We start from the raw sequence: 14,408 nt of genomic DNA, 5'->3' as shown, positions 1-14,408 counted from the left end.
ACACAATCATGGGCCTGTGATCTGTCCATGACTTTTACTAAAACTAGCCATGACTAAATCTTAAGGGGGTCACTGCTGTTGGGTGGAGGTGGGGGGGCAGTTGCATCTGGAGAGGCTGCTGCGGGGGGGCAGTTGCATCTGGAGAGGCTGCTGCGGGGGGGCAGTTGCATCTGGAGAGGCTGCTGCGGGGGGGCGGGGGCAGCCCGGGGAAGCAGCTGCCAGCTGCCGACCAGACTGGCACCTCCGGCAGCGGCTCCGCTGGCCACCCAGGTGCTGCCCAGGGAAGCAGCTACTCTGGTTGCCAGCAGGGGGACCATTGCTTGGGCAGTCCCTGGAGCTGACTGCACGGGGTTGCCTGAGCAGTCTGTGGGGCTGCTCCAGCAGCAGCTGGGGGTGGCTGTCCCTGGGGCCACATGGTCAGCTGGTCTCAGAGCCAGCTACTTGGGTGGTTCTGGACTCAGCCACACTAACCTCCGCAGAAGTCACAGCGATAGTGGAAAGTTACAGAATCCGTGACTTCCGCGACCTCTGTGAAAACCACAGAGCCCTATTCATGACACTTTTACCCCTTGGGGGAACCCTGACTATAGATCTCTTCACTGCGTATTGGAACAAGATATGTCCTCATTATTGCTCCAGAGCAGGCCTGGGGAAACAGTTTCTCAGATTTGCGCTCATCCTCCCATGTGACAGGAACCTTTTATAGACCTTCCCCCATTTCCTCTACTGTCCAAGGTACGATGAGACAAAGCAAGACTTATTCTGATGGCCCCCTCCTGGCCAAGGCAAGTTTGGTTCCCTTATGTGGCATAGATGGCACTATGTTCTCCAGTTCCTCTTCAACCCATTCCTCACTTGCTCTCTCTAAACAACAGACAGCTCATTCACTCCAACTTGTAGATCCTCCGCTTCCAGGTGTGGCTCCTTCTTGGTTCCAGGATCTAGAGGTAGAATGCTCTGATGAAGTAAAAGACGTGTTATTACACAGCTGAAAATTGACCACTCGGCATACTTACCAGCAAAAATGGAAGTGATTCCAAATTTGTGGTGGTCTAAGCACATAGACCAAACATCTTCCTCCCACCCTCTCATCAAAACTCTGTTCCTTTAAGGTACATCTTATGACTATAACGGCCTTTCACTGTCAAGGCTTACCCACTGATGTGTAGATTACTTAAGGGTGTTGGAAATCTCTTCCCACACATGAGACACCCACTCCAACCTGGGATCTTAATTTAGTTCTCTGAGCCTTGACTAGGCCTCCTTTTGAGCTCATGGTGACTTGCTCTTTCATGCCTGTCTGTGAGCAAATAGCCTCCCAGCTACTCAATGCTCAGTTGGACAGGTGTGTAGTAGTAATTTTAAGGAAATATTGTTTTTTACTAACCTGCACAAAACACACACTAACCCTCCCGCCACTTAAAGAAATACATATACATGGATAATTGAATACATTTACAGAAACTTTTCATTGTTGCAAATGTTTTGTATAACCCTTGTTACTCATTCATAGGTTTTTCTTGAGGTGGTAACAATATACATCAAAAATCTTTGAATGAGAGAGACACAATATTGTAAAAGGAAGATTCTTTCAAAGGTGTCATGAAATGTACACCTATAAGCTATTAAATTACACTATCCACATTATATACATTCAGCATACACCGATTACCTCAGTTATTGTTTCCAAGGAAGTCTGAATTAATTCTTGTTGGTTTTGTCATGTAGAAAGTAAACTGATTGGTCAGGGTTATATATGCTGGATCCCATTTCATTTCGCAGCATCAAGGATAGAAGACTATTAAAGATTTTATCTCAAATCATTCTGTGGGAAATTGTCTTGGCATATCTTGAAAAACTAGTGCATACGGCTCATGAAATAGAACAGCATGGCATTGCCATCCCAGTAGTAATATCCATTCTCAGTCAGAGTGAAAAACAGATGACTGCTAAAAAGACACTTATCAGTCTTTGAACAGAAGAGTTTGTAGTGACTGGTTTTGCACAATTGAAATGTACAGCTGGTTTATGTGGCTAGTCACAGAATTAAGCTTGTGAAGTTATTTTCTCTCTTCTCTGGGAGATACGGGTTCAACTTAAACGTAGTTTGCTAGTGCAGAGCAACTTGGTTCATCACGATTGTTTGGCTCTGGTTACGAAAGACTCTGAACAGGCAGAGAAGAGAATTTAGAAGTTCATTTCCAGCACTTTGTGAGGAGATTGTGCACAGTACTTTCAAGTTTCAATGACCATAGTCCCTCATTCCTTTTACTGCAGCTAAACATTTGAGTTGTTTTGAGCACTTACACAATATTAAATCAGTAGACGTAATAGGAATTAGTTTGACTGCCTGACTTCAATTATGCAATGATTTTGTAGCTGTGTTGGTCCCAGGATATTAGTCAAGGTGGGTGAGGTAATATCATCTTTTATTGAACCACCTTCTGTTAGTGAGAGACAAGCTTTAAGTCTATACAGACCTATTCTAAAGGTCTGGGAAACTGTGTGTAACAGCTAAATACAAGCTCGAACAGATAGTTCGACAGAAGTGGTAAACTTCAATTAAACAATTTATGCCAAGGAGAAATCCTGTGATGAAGTGACAGTAGCTTACCTAGATGAGTGAGACTTTTAGTGCTACTGTAATACAAATAGAGGACCAAATAAGAGTCCTGTTACACTTGAGGCTATAAAAATACAGACTATCCCTTTCCCTAAAGAGGTCACAGTCTAAATTAAAGCAAGATGCAACAAGTTGGTGTGACAAAAATAAGGGTAACACTGAAAGGAAGGCATAGTTGCATAGACAGAATCCATGTACAATATAGGTTTGAAGGGGTTTAAAAATATAAATAGACAAGGGACTTTAATGATGACAGTAATCCTTGTTGTTTTGTTTCATTTACAGGTGCAGAATGAATTTATTCTAGCAACTGAGAGAGATTCATTTGTAGAGCAGGTACGAGAGATCATTGAGAAAGCAGATGAAATGCTCAGTGAAGATGTCAGTGTGGAGCCAGAAGGCGATCAGGGCTTGGAGAGTATGCAGACGAAAGATGACTGCTTCTTTCCAGGGTCCCAGGTAAGTGGGGACCTGGTTGCTTCAGCCAGACTGTTTATAACCTCTGTTTTGAGTGCAGTGGAAGTGGTGGCATAAGTAGAGCTGGCCAGAAACTGGAATTCCCGGAAATTTCAGAATTTCAAAAAATTGCTCCAAAATGGAACAAAAATGAAATGGTTTAGAAAAAAAATAAGACCCCTTGTTTTGACATTTTTGTAGTGATTCCTCTGCTTCTCCAGTTGTCCAGCATCCTGGCAGCCCACCAGGCAGGGGAAAGGGGTTGCGAGGGCTTCCTGGACTGCCTTGGGGTTGAGACAACTACAACCTATGGGAGTCCTGGTTCCAGGGCAGTCTGCCCGGCAGGAAAGCAGATAGGTTTCCAGACTTTCCTGTCTTGGTAATTTAGATGTAATACTGACATGTTCCCATGGAACAGAGTTTTGAGGGGTGCGGGAGGGGTGAAGTGAGGTAGAACTAGATTAGATTGATAAAGTACTCAAATTCACAGTATTGCTTACAGTAGCAGTACACTGAATACCATAGTTATGCCACTGAACTTGTTTACGCTTTTTTGGAAGACTGAGGTGCTTGAATGTAAATTATACTATTTTATCTTTTTGCAGAAATTGGAGGGAGAGTTCAAACAGCCAGATCCTGTATCTTTCATACCGCAGAGAACGGGTAAGCTTTATAGTACTTATCCAACAGTTTCCTACTACGGACTTTGGTCCAGCTGAGGAGCGCAACCTTTGTATGCTTGAGTGCATGATCTGGTAGGATATGCTGTGATGAGTGAGATGCAGCACATGGCTAAATACCTATCTTCTCTTTATTGTTTAGGTGTTCCTCCCAGCTCTTTCACCCAGGTTGTCCATTCTGCTGGAAGAAGATTTATTGTCAGTCCTGTCCCAGAGAGTCGGTTAAGAGAACAGCAGTTTTTCACCTCTTCTATTCCTGCAGGAAAGGAACTTCTAGATATTGGTAAGTTACCTAAAGCTCTCTGGAGTTTTGACTGTTAATATTTATTTGATACCAGCTACAAGTTGTTTAACCTGAGTGACCAGTTCTTGTCGTAGTTGTGTAAGTCCCAGGATATTAGAGAGACAAGATAAGTGAGGTAATATCTTTTATTGGACTAAATTCCATTGATGTGAGAGAAGCTTTTGAGCTTACACAGAGCTTTTCTTCAGGTCTGGGAAATGCACACAGTGCCTCTCAGTTAAATACAAGGTGGAACAGATTGTTTAGCATAAGTAGTTATCACACATTTCAAGGGACAGTTCAAGGTGAAGTGGCCCATTAGCATGCCTCCAATCATAGGGGGAAAAGGAAGCTCCCTTCTCCTCCACCCTCTTCTTGTGCAGAAAAGGGTTACTAGGATGATCTGAGCAATGGAAAACCTATCTTATGAGAGGAGACTCCAAGAGCTTGGTTTGTTTAGCTTAACCAAAAGAAGGCTGAGGGGAGATATGATTGTTCTCTATAAATACATCAGAGGGATAAATACCAGGGAGGGAGCGGATTTATTTAAGTTATGCGCCAATGTGGACACAAGAACTAATTGATCTAAACTTGCCATCAACAAGTTTGGGCTTGAAATTAGGTGAAGGTCTCTAACCATCAGAGGAGTGAAGTTTTGGAACAGCTTTCCAGGGGCAGCAGTGCGGGCAAAAAACCTAGCTGGCTTCAAGACTGAGCCTGAAAAATTTATGGAGGGGATGGTATGATGATACTGCCTACAAAGGCATGTAGCCAATCTGTGACTGCTAATAGCAAATGTGACACTAGATGAGGAGGGCTCTGAGTTACCTGGGAAAGAATTCTCTATAGTATCTGGCTGGTGGGTCTTGCCTACGTGCTCAGGATCTATCTGATTGCTATATATAGGATCAGGAAGGAATTTTCCCCCAGGTCAGATTGACAGAGACCCTGGGGGTTTTTCACCTTCCCCAGCAGCATGTGGCATGGGTCACTTGCAAGTTTAAACTAGTGTAAATGGTAGATTCTCTGTAACTTGAAGTTCTTAAATCGTGATTTAAGGATTTCAGTAACTCAGCCAGAGGTTAGGGGTCTATCACAGGAGTTGTTGGGTGAGGTTCTGTGGCCTGCAATGTGCAGGAGGTCAGACTAGTTGATCATGATGGTCCCTTCTGACCTTAGTCTGAGTCTGTGAATGGTCCCTTGAAATCAGACATGCCAAACCCATGGAAAAAACACAGAAATTGGGCTTGTTTTTGGCTTAATTGGCTTGTGAGTTGCTTGTTTCTTTTTTAATCAGTTCCTGGAAGCAGGGGCAACGGCAGGAGAGATTCAGGGGACCCACCACAGTCCCAGACTGCACGCCGGGGATCTAGTCACATAGTGTTAAGATTCTTAGGGATTGGCTTGTTTTGGAATGGGATTAATTTGATTTTTGGTTTATTGTGAAAGTCGGGGTGCTTATTTACCATGTGAAAGTTGGCAGCTATTCTTGAAATGTATGTTAACTACTTAAGCTAACAATCTGTTCCACCTTGTATTCAGCTGTGACCCTGAGTACTTTTCCCAGACCTGAAGAAGAGCTCTGTGTAAACTCGAAAGCTTGTGTCTCTCAACAACAGAAGTTGGTCCAATAAAAGATATTACCTCACCCACCTTGACCAGTTCCTAACATTAGAAAAAAACCCACTGAAAATAAGGAACTGATGGCTGGTTAGAGCCAAAAATGCTTTTGGGCAGCATTATGCAAGATTTTCTTCCTCTAGATCTGTCTGTTAACTGATACTACCCATTGCTGTTCCAGTGCTAGGCTCCTATAGGGTTCACAGCACATCTTAAATTGTGATTTGCAGTATATCCCCTGGCTCTGTACTCCTAGGTCTCTTTTGAATAGCCGACGTAAAGCGTGCTATAATGCACTATACTGGAATGGTGTTAATCTAGCAATGGTAGGTAAACCATGGTAAACTTCTCTAGGTGGCCTGACTGGATATATATATATTTTTTTCCCCCAGTTACTTCCTCTCCATCACATGGTCCTGGGATGAACCTCTCTCATTCTGCATCATCACTCAGCCTGCAGCAAGCTTTCTCCGAGATCAGGCATGCTCAAATGACAGAAGGACCCAGTACAGCTCCTCCAGTTTTTAACCAAACTATGCCACCATTTCCACCTGTACTTTCTAACATCGTTGGAAGTCTACCATCTACATCAGTGGCTCCTCTCCCAGCATCTCCTCCCTCCACCACTGGTATTTCTCTTCCAGTAGCTCAATCTGTTGTTCCCCTGCCTACAGAAAAGGTGCCAGCTGGAGTTACACCAAGCACAGGTGTTTCAGGCTCCAGCTCTCCCACAACATCACAGTCTGGGCACCAATTAATTGGTGGAGTGACTTCCAGTGTGAGTGCACCTGCTTCTTTTTCATTAACTGTTACATCACAGTCTGCTCAACCACTGACTGAAGAAGCTGTCCCTAATATCAGCACACCTGCTTCTTTAACGTTGCCACCAACACAACAGATTCCTGTCATGGCTGGCCCCAGTGTTAGTGCACCAAGTGCTGTACCCCCACCTGTGACCTCTCCTTCTGCTCAACAGATTTCAAGTAGTATGGAGTCTGTGGCAGCTCCGCAAACATCTGTAGCCCCAACTATGGCTCATAATGTGACTTCACAAATGCCTCAGCTCAGCAGTAGTAGCTCCACCCCCAGTCTGGCAGAAACAGTTGTAAGTGTGCTACACTTGAAGCCTGAGGATGGGCAGTCAGTAGATAAAGCGCAGCTGTGCAGTGCAGCTGGCTTGTCCCTTCCTATCTCTGTACCATTGTCCTCTGCAGTGGCATCAAGTATATCTGGTTCAGTCCCTCAGCCTGCTGTGGTGCATCCTTTACTCATTCCGTCAGCAGTTGCGTCAACCCCTGTCCTATCCCAGGCAGCAGCTGCAATCTCTACCCCCATAGTACCCCAGGTTCCTTTATCTGGCACCCTACCACTGACGCAGCCAGTTGCTAACTTGCCTGCAGTACAGCAGACCTTGATACACAGTCAACCTCAACCTGCTCCGCTACCCAATCAACCTCATACTCACTGTCTGGAGGCTGATGTTGACACTCAGCCCAAAGCTCCTGGCATCGATGACATAAAGACCTTGGAAGAAAAGCTACGATCTCTATTCAGTGAACATGGCAATGTTGGAGCAACGCATCCACCTGTATCTCTGGAGACATCACTGGTAATGGAGACTACAGTCATGCCTGGCGTACCAACCACTGCTGTTGCACCAACTAAACCTATGACAGCCACGACCAGCTCTTGTATACCACCAGTTAGTTTGCCCCTTGGACCAGCTGGCTTACCAGTGATGACACCAGTTGCCACACCTGGTCAAGTGGGCATTCCTGTCACCTATGTTCCAGCATCAGTCAGCATTGCAACAACAGCAGTGAAACCAGGGACTCCTCCCTCAAAGCCACCTCTTAGCAGGGTACCGGTAAGGAATCCAACACTCTTGTGAATGGTGTTAAGTATACGAGAGAATAACCTTTTGGAAAGGACTCTTGTTCTGAAGCAAGGCTGAAACAGAATGTTTATCCAAACTGATTTGTACAGTGTATTAGTATATTATCTGTTTTTAGTGCAGGTACAGTATTGGCATGATTTTTTCCTCTCAAGCCAAGTACAGGCAGCCTGACTCAAGTTCCTCTTGACTTGATTAGCTCCTATAACAATCTTAGCTTAAGGTTTCCAGCCCTCCTTATTTCCATCTGAATGTCTCAAGCGCTCCTAAGGTCTGCAGGTTTCCATGACCCCAGTGGATCCCACAGCCCTGTTAGCTTCTGTCATCTGCTTCAACTTCCTTTCCTCCTCCCCCAGGTTACATATTCCTGCTCCCTGTCTCAGATTTGATAAAATGTACAGGTGCTGCTGAGGCCAGGAATCCATACTGGGCCCATGGTTTCTGCTGACTTGCCAAGGTCCATAGTAGATCTCTTGGTCTTCAACAAGGCTTCAGGAAGGTGAATCAGAGACTAGCTGTATGTCTACACTTCCAGCCAGAGGTATAATTTCCAACTCAAGGAGTCATACATGTGCTATCTCTGATCAAGCGGGCACACTGAAATAATGTAGCCGTGGAGGGGAGGCGGGAGAGTAGGTTGAAGTTGGGGCTAGCCACCCCAAGTATGTGCCCATTCACCCCACCATCACTACCTCTTGCGCTGCTGTGCCTACACTCTGTTTTTATTGCACTAACTTGATCAGAACTAGCACAAGTATGTCTCCTTGAGCTGGAACTCTCACCCCCAGCTCAAAGTATAGGTGTGCTCTGGGGACGAAAAGTAAAGGTATAGAGGTAGAAGATTGTAGTGGGGCTGATGTGCAAAGGCTCAGGAGACTGATCATGTAGAGCTCTTAACCACCATAAACTTCCCGCTTCTTTCTGGCTTCCAATAATCTTCAGAGGTTTGGAATTTCACTTGGTGTCCTGTTCCCTGTCTCCTGTGTAGGGCACAAATATATTTAAAACTTAGGTCTTAAAACACCCCAAAGCAAAAATTTCAGTATGCTGGACTGAAAGTACTTTTTTTTTTTTAAGGTTTCTAGCAATTGTATTACAGAATCACTCAAGCACCAATTGGGCCCAGGGTCTCCTTGTGCTTTTCTGTTGAAACACAAAGTAAGAGAATCGCCTGCCTTGATGTAATGATAAACAGCTTTACAAGAAAGTTGTAGAGGTAGTTGTTTGGTGTGTGAAGAACACTTAAAGCATAGGAATTTCAGATTAAACTAAAAAGGGAGCCAAGCATCTTACCAAAAAAAAAAAAAAAAGAGAGAGGCAAAAAGGCAACAAAAAAGAAGGATGGATACAATTTCAAATGGTTAAATTTAAATCCAAACAACTGAGTTCCTTGGATTTTTTTAATGTTGGTTTTGGAAAATTACATCTTTGTAAAGTTCTTTATTCTTAAATTAGTGATATGTACTTTAAAGCTTAACTTTAGCTTTATGAAGTTTGGCTGGGAGTAATTCATACAGTTAAGTAATATGAAAATGGAGTTCGGGGAGAGCACCCATTGCCTTCAAATGGTTAATGTAGCTTAAACAGTTGGTGCTGTAAAACACTACATGCATGCATATTCCAGTGGCTTAAGTGTATCAGTTTCAAGAGTAAATGCACCTTGAATTTTCTTGTGAATTTGTATCAACTAGATTCTGCCCCAGTTAGTTCCCACTTGTTTAAAGACCGAAGAAGGGTTTATTCAACAAGGAACTGTCTATCATGGTTTGCTACCATAAAAGGCTACCAGCCAAATATCATTAGGTTATTATGCCACTTACTGTGTGCGTTTCCTGAAATCAAGGAGACACATCCGCACTAGCTCTGATCAATCTAGTGTACTAGAAATAATAGAATGCAGGCAAAGTGATGCAAGAGGTGGGGGAGATCTGGACATAATTGAGGGGAGGAAAGCTGAAAAAAGTCCATACAGAGCCTCTTAGTTGTTAGGTCCTCCCACATTTGTAACTATTTGAAATAACTAACTGGAATGTGCTGTCTGACTTTTGCTGTGAGACTTGTGTGCCTCGTTCTGCGCTTTCCAGTTGCTCTAACACTTTCTACATAACCTGGCTGGATTTTTTTTCCCCCTTACCAAGATGCATGTTCTGGTCATCTGCTTGGGCAGTCAGCAGCTTCAGGTAGCTGTTCATGATGGGTACAAAAATTGACACCGGGAGGTTAAAAATAATATATTTCTTAGTAGATGGAGACCTCCTCAGATAGTAAAAGCATTTCAGGTTCTTTATTAATTGCTTAGAGCAATTTACTACAATCACATGAATATTGCCACTCTTAAGCAGCAGTGGAATCTCAATATAGAGCTGTCAGGGAAATTGGGTGGGGGCCACATCCTCTTCTGGATTGCCCTGCTCAGTTGTCACTAAGCTTTCAGCTGGAAAATTATGATTGTAGCAGCAGTTCTCATGGATTTGCTATAAAGATGTCAAGATTCCTGGGTTTTTTTACAAATAAAAACAAAACCACTTGCCTCAGTCATAAACAGATTGTTTCCCTGTGGACACTCAAAATAAAAATGCAAGTGGATATCCTAGCTGCAATGAATTCCTTCTTGACAGTGTTCCTTGCTTCCATAGGAAGTCTCCACAGGGAAATTCTTAAAGATTTCTACTAAGTGATATGACTTACTGTAACTTGCTGACTGCTCCTACTGTTGTTCTTTGTTTGATGGACTTGCATTTCCTGTTCATTATCCATAGGTGCTACCGGTAGGTTTTGAACTTCCAGCTGGCACTCCATCCAGCGAACAGCTGCCACCCTTTCCAGGACCTTCACTAACTCAGGTGCTACATGACTTGGCAGATTCTGTCTGCTACTTCTCCTTTCTCTTTCAAAGAGCATGTTACAATTAAACTCTCCATTGCATGGTCTTGGCTTCTTCACTTTCTCTTTTGACTGAGTAACCCCTTCTGTGTAGCAGTGACCAGAGTCACTCGTACACTGGAAAGGCAGCAAACTTACCCTTTGGATTACTGGACCTTAATGTTTGAACTCTGGGTGCAATGACTCAAGCTTATGCTTTTACTTCTGTTTTGAGCTTGAGGGAGAGCTTCATAAAAGCCCTTGTTTTACAGACAAGTATGTTCAGTGTTGCACAGTAGCTGTGTTTCAAAGTTGGTTATGTGCCAAATATGTCTTCATAACAGAGGATTTGCAAGGCAACAATAATCACTGGGTCTTTGAGTGCTAGTTACACCACCTGCAGAGCTCAAGGGGTGAGACTGAAGGTGGTGTATTCCATAAGATGTAGCTATTTCAAATGTTCATTTCATAAACTAAGTACAGAAACTTCTTTCATCAAATCCCAGTGTTGGCAGAAAACACAGTGGGAGTGGCCAGCCCTGAGGAGGACAGCGAGATAAAGCAAAACTAGTAAATTAATTTTCCCAGTGATTCCTCTTTCCTAATAAAATGCGTTTGATGAATTAGTTGTGTGTAAATGAAGAGTCATGAAACTTAACTTCAGAAGTATTACACCCACCTGTCCTATGATTAGAATAAAAAGAGTATCTGGTAGCAAAGTTCTAGCTCTGCAGAGAGCAACAAATATTGCAATACCCAACTAGCTGTTGAAAACCCAAGACTGCTGGCTATGAGAAATCAATGGGTTTTTAATAGTCTCCTTTTTCTAGTCTATCAGAGTTAGTGCAGTTCTATAAATCTTCTAATGCTGATTAAAGATTATAGTTCAAGCAAACTGTTGGGATATGCATTTGGCCACCTTCTGGTGTACAGATAGCTGAAAACTTCCAGGGAGACTGGTGGATGTTTTCCCTTTTCTGTGAACTTTTGAGGTTGTTACTTATTGCCTTAAAGACCAAGACACACCTTTCTGACTGACAGCTGCCACTTCCTTCTGTAAAATAGAAGGAAATTCATAGACGGGGTTACAGAACTCAAGAGAATATAGGGGAAAAAAGCAGTCAAGACCTGCAATGAAATAGAAAGATTTCTAGATATCTTAAATTGCTGTGCAATGAGGTAGTATGGAGAAAATTTAAGCACATCATTAAAGAAGAAACATACAATATATGATGAAAGAAAAGCTAAAAATAAAAGCAGTGAAGATGGAGACTTATAAACAGTCTGTATCCTGTTCTTAGTGTGTTTTAGAAACCGCATGTTTAGTGTCAAAAGGTTACTTACAGAATAAACACAAACTGGACTTTTTGTCCAGTGTACTTGCCTGTAAAGGTAATCCCCAGTTCTCAGATTTAGATTTATAAAGAAGAAGGTATTATGTGTTAAAGCAGGCATCTGGTAATACCTGCTTTAAAGCTGCAAAACAATTTCAGTTATAAACTTAATGTTCTGTACACACAACTTTCTTAAGTACTCACTTTTTTAACTTAAATTTTCAATTTGTGGTTTGTGCCAAAGGTGGCCTATTTTTGGAATATTTAAGCCAAATCCCTTCAGCCAAATTAGAGTTATGCCATGAAACAATACTGCATTTTTAAAGACATTGTTTAAAAAAAAAATTAGAAGTACATTAAAAGTTATAGCCAAAATGTCTTGTGGGCTATTGCCAGTGGCTGGATGAGCAGGGAATAAAAATTAAATGAAAATTTACCTCTGCATATTCTCAGAGATACCAACTAAGACTTTTATTGGACCCTGATGGAAGCTTTGCCCATTGGCATTACAGTGTGTTCTCCCTTCTCCGCCTGACATGCTCAAGGGCTGTAGGTCTCAGGCTTCTTCTGAGGAAAGTAACACAAAATGGGCCCTTCTAACTCATCTTGTTCCCTTTCAAGCCATGTATTAGAGAGGAGCATGTACCCAACAAAGGGAATTTACTTTTCTGTGTGTCATGCTAGTTAAATAAATGTGATATAAATGCCAGTTCCTAACTGAAACCATTTAAATGTGCATATCAAGCATAAAGTCATAATCGTAAATAAGAAAAAAGTGTATACTACATAGTGCAAACTTAATATTAAATCCCTTGACACTGTGGTGTCATCTTAGCTGTTGCACTGTTTCTGAAAGCTGGGTTGACATACTGGAGGTTATATTTGTTCTTGCAAGATACCATGTGGGCAGGTTTTATGCTTCCAAATGCATGAAAAGGAGAATTACCCAAGTTCTAAAATTGTTTGTTTTCAAAGAGTAGTAGTAGTATGGTGGGGTATGAGCTGCTCCCTTACTAGTGGTCATACATTGCCCAGGGCTTTAACCATTGTCTTTGTAACCTTCCAGTCAGTTCCTTCTCGAATTGTGGTAAGCAAAAGAGCTCCCTTCATGAGCTGTGGTTATTCAGACACTGTTCTGGCTCTTCAGCTCATCCAATGACACATTGTTTTGGAATTCTCTTAGTGTCCCTTCCTGACTCCCATTAAAGTCTACATTCCTTCCTTTTATTGTGATGTTGACATTTTATTTTCAGGAGTCAAGGCCTTTTGGCCCCCTCTAACCAGGGAGCACTGATAGGTCGCCAGAGACACCAGAAGATCCATGACCTATTCTAGTCTTTGTTTAGGCATTTACATACTTTGTTGTGTACATGGGCTTGCAGCACTTCGATGTCATGCATACAATTTTTTTTGAAGACTTTTTGGTATTGGCTCCTTTTGTTTCCCCAAAGGACTATGGTTAAAGGTAGTCATGACTTATTGCCCAGGCTGGGAGTGCACATATTCCTTTCATCTAACAGGATGATCAAAGAAGGATGATCTAGAAGTTGTCAAAAGATCAATCTGTATAATCATCATCATCTGTATCATCACTGGGATCACTAGGGCTCATGATAAACTATCCAAAGTCACAGCTTGTCCCTAACAAACAAATGGAGCATATAGGAGTCCGGCTAAATACAGTTCAACTCAAAGCCTTCTTGCCCCATGTCAGGAAGAATCCAGGACACCACCAGTTCATCAGAAAGGATAAGCAATAACCAGCACCTGACAACTTGGACCATGGTAACAGTGCATTCATAATAGCCTGATAGAGAGAACTTGAGTGGATACCAAAATACTAATGGAAGCAAGCAATATAGGGGACATGTACTGCATTTTGCAGAAGAATGACTTCTCTGGGTTGGTGGTAGGCGGGGGATGGTACCTTCATTTAGGAAAGCATGTGTAAGTAGTAGTGAGTATGGATGCAGATTGAGGAATCCATGCAGGACTCCATATCCAGGGAATTTTGTTTTTTCATGAACAAGTGCTCTTCAGTGCTTCAGAAGAAGAGGAGCTCTGTGTGGTTAGAAAGCTTGTCTCTTTCACTAACAGAGGTTGGTCCAGTAAAAGATATTACTGCACGCACCATTTCTCTCTCTTTGTGATATGGCAGATATCCACAAACTACTGGTAATTCAGGGACTTTCCGATCAAATCTTCTTCCAGTGTGAGACAAAAGAAGGTGGATGTCTCTTCTGGACTGAGCAAGAAGTTGCTGGTATTCTGATGGCCCCATAAGATACTTAGCAAGCAATGCATTCTCCATCCAATTTTCTATGTAGGCTTTTATACCATGCTCATTACCCTAGTATCTGAGCACTTTCCAGTAGTGCATTAAGCTATGTGACTACACATCTATCATGTTCGATGTTTGATTTTTCTCTCATCTTGTCCCTAGAGGGAGAAATGCATGCAGTGGAGTGTCTAGTTCTGGTAGACACATCCCTACTTTCCAGGAAGGTCTCAAACTATTTTCACACTGTAGTCTGTACCTTTGCCACCTCTCTGATCAGAGACAGCATTATTTCATGGTCAACAGCGTTGAACCCTGCAATGCGGTCCAAAAGAGAATGGACATCGGTCTTCCCTCCACTGACAGGAGAAGATCATC

The 14,408-nt window shown here is 42.6% G+C and overlaps 1 protein-coding gene across 13 annotated transcripts in view; it reads left to right on the top strand.

The window, feature by feature from the left end:
- The window catches only part of WNK1 (WNK lysine deficient protein kinase 1), a 171,004-nt gene that overhangs the window by 122,756 nt on the left and 33,840 nt on the right, over positions 1-14,408 (top strand). For 12 of the 13 annotated variants that reach the window (XM_073320462.1, XM_073320378.1, XM_073320387.1 and 9 more), the window contains 5 exons: positions 2,909-3,082; positions 3,685-3,742; positions 3,902-4,042; positions 6,055-7,529; positions 10,316-10,399. In XM_073320462.1, coding sequence (XP_073176563.1) covers positions 2,909-3,082; positions 3,685-3,742; positions 3,902-4,042; positions 6,055-7,529; positions 10,316-10,399 — 1,932 coding nt within the window. The remainder of the gene's footprint in view (positions 1-2,908; positions 3,083-3,684; positions 3,743-3,901; positions 4,043-6,054; positions 7,530-10,315; positions 10,400-14,408) is intronic. The other variant, XM_073320396.1, reaches the window with a different exon arrangement.

The sequence above is a fragment of the Lepidochelys kempii genome, chromosome 1, assembly GCF_965140265.1.
Source record: "Lepidochelys kempii isolate rLepKem1 chromosome 1, rLepKem1.hap2, whole genome shotgun sequence".
Classification (NCBI taxonomy): domain Eukaryota; kingdom Metazoa; phylum Chordata; order Testudines; family Cheloniidae; genus Lepidochelys; species Lepidochelys kempii.
Note: the sequence above shows the minus strand (reverse complement) of the source record. Positions and strands in the feature narration are given on the sequence as shown.